Source organism: Cynara cardunculus, assembly GCF_001531365.2.
Source record: "Cynara cardunculus var. scolymus isolate 2C chromosome LG 10, CcrdV1, whole genome shotgun sequence".
Classification (NCBI taxonomy): domain Eukaryota; kingdom Viridiplantae; phylum Streptophyta; class Magnoliopsida; order Asterales; family Asteraceae; genus Cynara; species Cynara cardunculus.
In genome coordinates this window covers 2,772,635-2,780,346 of record NC_037537.1, presented here as the reverse complement: position 1 = coordinate 2,780,346, position 7,712 = coordinate 2,772,635, and the positions used below count along the sequence as shown (strand labels likewise).

General features: G+C 30.6%; 1 protein-coding gene across 1 annotated transcript; it reads right to left on the bottom strand.

The window, feature by feature from the left end:
* Positions 1-1,182: 1,182 nt before the first annotated feature.
* On the bottom strand, positions 1,183-6,719 carry LOC112519167 (peroxidase 19). Its single transcript, XM_025127164.1, has 3 exons — positions 6,468-6,719; positions 6,101-6,301; positions 1,183-1,761 (listed from the first exon to the last, which is right to left on the bottom strand). Exons 1-3 carry the CDS (start codon positions 6,717-6,719, stop codon positions 1,183-1,185), a joined length of 1,032 nt encoding a protein of 343 aa, XP_024982932.1.
* Between the last annotated feature and the right edge of the window lie 993 nt (positions 6,720-7,712).

Genomic DNA, 7,712 nt, shown 5'->3' with positions numbered 1-7,712 from the left:
GGAATTTATATTGAATATGATGAGTATGGTGGTTGAACCACTAGTCTTTCACTTTGAGTTACAAGTATATCCCTGTTTTAATCATATGATATTCCCTACTTATCATTTTATGTTTGGATGATCTCTTGAAGAAGACACTAGGAGGGTTGAGTCTTGAGGTGCTACCTTAGAGGTAGGCACTAAGAAGTCTGCCACTTGAGGTGTTACGTTAGAAGTAGAAACTAAGTGTGTGAAGCCTTAAGGTGTTACCCATAAGGGTAAATAGTAAGGTCAACCAACTCTTGAAGTGAAACTTTCTAAGAGAACACGTGTCTCCCCAGTGATTCCTAACCAATGTTAGAAATGGTTTTAAATAATCAATTGCAGTTGCTTAATTTATATTCATGCTCACTAAGCTCTTTGGCCTTAACAGTTGTTTTGTGTCAACATGTAACTCGGGTTCAAGTGTCAGGGTCACTAAGCAGGCTTGACCAACCCTTGTAGAAAAAGAGCTTTGTGAGCATTTTTGAAACGTCATGCAATATTACAGTCTTTGATGGTTTGAGTGACACCTGATTGTAATATAGTTTTCTTAAAGTTTAGATTGGAAGGTTGTTAGCCTTAAACCAATATATTTACATATGTATTTAACTAGTGTTTATTGTTCCCTTTTTAGGTATAGCTCATATCTTGATATTCTATACCACATTTTCGGGTTATTTATGGAAATTTTTGTTGTCCGAATTCTTGGGGTGTTACAAATGTTACCTGGATTCAGATCCTATGCCTCCCACTCGCTCCACAATGTTTCCCAACTTCTTATTTACTAAGCTAAAGCTATTAGGACATATATTTGCAAATGGGTTATCAGTCATTTCAACTCGCATTTGAATTCAAATTTGGTTACTAAATTTCCAAAATCGAGGTCAAGACTAAAAATAATTGTTACTCAAAGATTTTCAACAACGATACTAATTACTTACTTCTTCAAATAGAATATAAATACTCTAAATTTGAGGTCTAATTAAACTAGAACCCAAGGTCATGTCACATAACGATCAAATGGGTATTTTTTGTTTAAACAACAGATATAATAACATAGGCATATTTTTTAAAAAATGGAACCCACAACCTAATCAAAAACCTCTTGCTAATCAAATAATAGTTAATAACAAAAACTGAAAGAAAGAACAAAGGGATGTCTTATTGATGCATAGTGCATACTCTTCTTATCTCACCATGCTTCTTTCCTCTTTTCACACCAACATTTCCCAATTTGTCCATAACCAATGAAAATTCTTGAAAAAACTTGTTCTTGTCCTTGGCCAAAGCTTGGACCAAAGGCCTTGTCCGAGGGTCCAAAAATAAGGCTTTATCACTCGCCAACAATCCCAGTTTCCGTTGCAAATTCTGGTAATATGCATTGTCAAATGCAAAAGGAGTTGTGGCATCGAAAGGTGTCACAACTCCAACATTGCCACCATATTGTGGGCATGACCTTCTAAGGGATTTGAGTAGCCTTGGATCCATATCAGGATCTGGTTTATTTGTCCCTTCAAAGTTGTAAAGACGGTTCACAAAGTTCTTACAGTGGGCAAAGCCGATGGAATGGGCCCCTGATAGGACTACTAGGTCGTTGAGAGTTAGGCCTTTAGATGAGAAGAGCTTAAGCATGTCATCAATAGTGGAATTCGCATGAGGAATATTTGAATACACCAAGCTTGCCATTGATGTTTGTCCATCCCACCTCCCTTTCTTCACCGGATAATATGGCCCTCCAAGCTAGTTTTAAGGAATTCATAAACATGTTTCAATTAACTTGTGATAAATTAGGAAGAAGTGTATATACGAGCAGCCAATATATAACAATTATGCAACAAGCGTCTATGTTAACGTTTTAACTTTTGAAAAGTTCGAAGACACCACCTGTAACATCAATCAACAAACTAGTCAAATAACCTCTAAATCAAAAAAACCATGATAAAAATTATAAGTAGCTCACCACTCAAGAGTTATAAAAAATCTCAATCTCTATACCCGTGAAATGGGTCTATTCTTCTTTGACCGTTGATGACATGCGGGACCCATTTACGACAAAATAAAAAACTCATCAAATTGGCTTAATGTGTTATCAAAATTACTATTCATTTTTAAAAAAAATTGCTATTTTATTAATTGTTTTATATATTTATGGTCATTTCAGTGATTTCTTGTATTTTACATATTTATCATTAATTAAATTATTTCATTATACTTTAAATTAAATCAATTATTGTATTTGTGTATGAAGAAAATGGCATAATCCAACCATTAATAACTAATAATATGCTCTACTTTCCATGATTTGGCATCATGTTCCCTTACTCACAAGATGCTACCAATTTGCTAACCTACAAAACCTATCTAATCTAACATGTGGTGTTGGTTTCTTTAATAAAATCATATGGTATTTTCTTAATATTTTGTATTTTCAATTAAATTATCTTAAAAAATAGGTAAATTTAATTAAAGTTTTTTTTTTATTAATAAACATATTTCACTACGACAAAATTGGGTTTATCAGACGTCATCAATCTCTAAGCGTCCCAATAGACCTCTTTACATGATCAAAATATAAAGTGTCTTATCTAAAGGCGTTGTAATAAGTTTATATGACGGTTTTTAACGTCTTAACAAGTTTTTTTAGGATATTTTTAATATAAAAATCGCATTAGCAACTTTATAGGACATTTTTTAGAAAGTGTCCTATAAACTCAATTTTTTACAGGAGACTTGTTTTTATAAGACAAGTTTTCAAATAGTGTCCTATAAAATTGCTAATGGGACATATTATATTAAAAGTGTCATACAAAATTGTTAATGTGACGTTTTATATTAAAAGTGCCCTAAAAAACTTATTAAGACGCCAAAAAATGTTATATAAACTTATTACAACACTTTTAGATAGAACATTTTATTTTTTTGGTCCTATAAACTAAGTCCTATAAAGAGGTTTATTAAGACGCTTAGAAATTGGAATCGCCCTATAAACCTAACTTTGTTATAGTGTTTTCATGGGATATCTCAAATATTCAAATCAAAGCACCTTTCATATCCATGCAATTTTAATTGTAAACTAAATATTTAAGATATCACATCTCACATATAATAAAACAGAGAATTAATATGCACTACACAAAACAACAAACACATTAAAATACATTTTATTTTCATGCAATTTATCTGATAATATTTATTCTTTAAAATAATAAAAGTAGAATTAAATTATTTACTACTATGATTAGTTATTTGTTTGATTTATGTAATCTCTAATAGAGGGTTCCCTTATGTTGTTAACTGAACAATTAGTATTAACTTGGTATTTTTGTTTTTTTATATATTGATACCACATTACTTAAATATTCCATTCATTTAATTATTACATTATTTAATTATCATATTCATAAAATATTGGAAAAATTACACCAAAATGGAACCAACTTTCACCTGATTTCTATTTTGGGGAACCAATTTTCAAAATCGTCATTTTGGGGAACCAACTTTCACTTGATTTTTATTTTGGGTAACCAACTTTCACCTGATTCCTATTTTGGGGAACCAACTTTCAAAATCGTCATTTTTGGGAACCAACTTGGACCTGATTCCTATTTTGGGGAACCAACTTTCAAAATCGTCATTTTGGGGAACCAACTTGCATTTGATTCCTATTTTGGAAAACTAACTTGCAAAATAATTATAGAAAAATAACTAAAATTCATTTCTTTTCAAAAATTAATGCAATAAAATCTATTTTTCATTTCAAATCTCGTTTTTTTAAATTCAGATATCAAATTGAAGATTTTCAAAAAAAATCCAAATTACCACGATAAAAATTGTTTTTTTTCTAATGCAATAAAAAAATCAATTTAATAGAAAAAAATTAATTGATGCAATAAAAAATAAATATTAAATATCACATTCAAGATTTTTATATCTAACCAATCTGTGTCAATATTAAAGTTTAAATCAAATTTGGCAAATCCAACTAAAAGTTTGATAGAGACCCTTAAATTATCTGTTACATGTTCAACAGATCAATCAGACCCTTAAATAAACAAAAAGTTCGATAAAGACCCCTAAATGACGATTTTAAAAGTTGGTTCCCCAAAATAGGAATCAGGTGAAAGTTGATTCCATTTTGGTGTAATTTTCTCATTTTTCTATAATTATTTTTCAAGTTGGATCCCCAAAATAGGAATTAGGTGCAAGTTGGTTCCCCAAAATGACGATTTTGAAAGTTGGTTCCCCAAAATAGGAATCAGGTAAAAGTTGGTTCCCCAAAATGACGATTTTGAAAGTTCGTTCCCCAAAATAGGAACCATGTGAAAGTTGGTTCAATTTTGGTGCAATTTTCCCTAAAATATTTGGTTTCTTCACTTAATTTTCACATTCATTAAATATTAAGGAATATTACTTAAAGTTCCTTCGTTTATTGTTCCACTTGAAACAAAATCATTGTTTCATCTATAAACTCTCTAGTTTCACCTATGAACTTTGATAAAATAAATGGAACAATCAAAGTTCATAGACGAAACCTAAATCAAAACCATAAATACATCAAACCAATTTCCAAATACGAAACCTAAATGAAACCCACTTATATTAGGAATAAATGGGGTTATAATTACCTTCCAAAAAAATACCACATAATTTGCCTCAAAATTACCCTTGACTTTAATTTCATTTAATATATTTCCTTTCTAATCAGTTTATAATCTCTTATTTAATCATAACAGTTGATTAAAAAAATTATAAACAGCTCAGATAAGTTTGTAAAGTTAACACCAGTGAATTGGTTAAAAAAATATACCTCTTCTCTAATATATGCTTCAAATTTTGCATTTATAACTACTTTTTTATTTTAAATTGTATTCAATAACTCCCCCTTTTTGCAATATTTTAGAGATAATTATATAAATACTAAATTTAGTGCAACATTATTCATTTTTTGCAATATTTTAGAGATAATTATATAAATACTAAATTTAGTGCAACATTATTCATATACATAATTGTTTAGTAATGTTTTGATAAAGTACAAAATGTTGCATTAATTTTAAGATTTATGTACTTTTATTTCCATTTTTTATTGTTGTACAAAATAGTTAACACATTCATGAATTACCGTTGGGAAATTAATTAAAAAAGCAATTTTGACTATATGGTTTCACCTCTTAGCTATTTCTCTTCTATAATTATGAAAATAGCCATAGGTTCGCAATTGACAGGTCCATAAAGGTCAAAATGTAAGGGAAAAAGATGAAGTTTCTGAACTATTGTAGGGACCAAATATATAAATTTGGAAAAACATATCCATAGACATATTTTGTGGACCGTTAACTAATTTACATATTTGGTCCTTATAATTACAGACATGTTCAAAACCTTTATTTTATTTTTACACTTTGATCCTTTTGCAAATTACAGACCTGTCAATTGCGGACATATGGCTATTTTCGTAATTTTGGAGAAAAATGACTAAGAGATAAAACAACTTATTGACTTATTCCGGTGTGGCACCGGTAATAAGTATTTTTAAGTGTTTGGATAAACAGCTTATACCGGTGTCAAACTGGTAATAAGGAATTTTTGAAGAAGTTAAATCATTCTAACTTATAATAAGTTATTGACTTATAATAAGTTATTGACTTATTCCGGTGTGGCACCGGTAATAAGTATTTTTAAGTGTTTGGATAAATAGTTTATATCGGTGCCAAACTGGTAATAAAGAATTTTTGAAGAAGTTAAACCATTCTAACTTATAATAAGTTGATAAGGACTTTTGTAAAAAAATCACATATTGTTTCAAATAAACAATCCCAAACACCCCTAAGATTAAGTTATCAAGTTAGGGTTGTTAAGATTGTTTAATGTTGATAATAGATACACTCATACACCATAACTTATCAAGTTCAGCTATTCCAATTAATTATTGCTGAAAAATTAAGTCAAAATTAAAATTGTTTCAATGACTGCTTAATAACCTATATTATGTTATACAGATAAAATAGCTGATAAGTTAACTGATGATATAACAGATAAAATAGCTGACAAGTTAACTGATGAATAACAGAAAGATTACCAGATGAATGAAGTCTCTGGCTGCAAGTGCAAGTATATCTGCACAAGACACAACACCAGGGCATTTACTCTCCACCATTGCCTTGGCCTTTTCGATGATATCATACGCTTCCACCGGGATTTCCTTGTTATCCTGCGCATCCTTCTCTGCCAATTCTTTACTTCCAGGCTTGCTTGATATCAGAATTGAACCATCACATCCCTACACAATATATACATACATATATATATATATATATATATGTATGTATGTACATCATCAGCGCATTACAGCAGCAGATGGCTTCGTATGCTAACATGCACACATACACACAATCTGTGTGTTTGGTGTAAGTAAGTTGATTAATAAACTTGTGGTAGCTACCTACCTCTACGAAGCAGTCGTGGAAGAAGAGGCGGATGGTGGCGGAAGCGGTGGCCGGAGACTCTTTGAGTTTCTGAGAAGCAACGAAACTGACGATGTGTTCGAGGTTAGGGCAAGTTTTGTCGTAGTAATCCACTGTCAGGTAGCGGTGGCTTAGGAAGGAAGAATTAATGAAGGCGGTGGCTCCAGAAGCAATCCAGCTGCTTGTGAAAAGGAAGGCTATGAGAACTGGAGACGAAACAGAACAGAGAGACATGGCGACGATGACTCAGTGACTCAGTGACTTTGGTTTGTGTAATGGTAGGAGGACTTAATTATAGAGGCATGCTCATGTTAAATCAAGTCTGGTGTCTTGTTATTTATTGACCATTTGTATGTACCAACCACATGTATAGTTTTAGAGTTGATTGTTGATTTGTTTGGTTCATGTGGATTGATGTTTTTATGGTATGTTTTATTGTAGATTTGGTTTTTGTGGTATTTAATTTGTTTTGATAATGGTTCTTTTGATTAACGTTTCTGTTAAATCAGGGTTAGGTTTACTTTGCGAATCATGTTTTTTATACAAACCTTACAAATCAATTACATCTATCCATTTTCATGATTAAAGGCCACGATTAAAATAAGTTATTTTAGTAAAGTAAGAAAATAAATTATTATTATTTTCAACAAGAAAAGGGTAAAACAGGAATAAATTGTAAAGTGTTGCGATCATTGAAATCCCCTTTCTCACATTAAATCCCGTGAACATGTTTCATTGGACACTATGAAACTGTTAATAATGGGACAATATATAGGCTATTTTGAAGTGTTAATAATGGGACAATAGGCTATTTTGAGGTGTTAATAATGAAACAAAATGAAACTATAGCATTGGACAGAATGAAACTATGACCCAACCCCCTCCTCCCCCCCCCCCTCTCTATATATCTCTCTCTCTCTCTCTCTCTCTCTCTCTCTCTCTATATATATATATATATATATATATAAGGAGAGATCCATTGAAAGAGTATATTTAGGTCTTGTTTGATAAAAATAAGCTAATTAATTTTTTAAGGTACACGTTTGAATGGAAATAAGCTAGTTTATAAGTTAGCTTACTTGAAGTATTGTTTTAGTAGCTTATTGTCATTTTTCTTATATAATCCTCATTAATATTAATTATTATTTATTAATATAAATTATAAATAAATATTAATTATAATTTGAATATTACTAATACTAATATATATTAATCTTAATATAAATT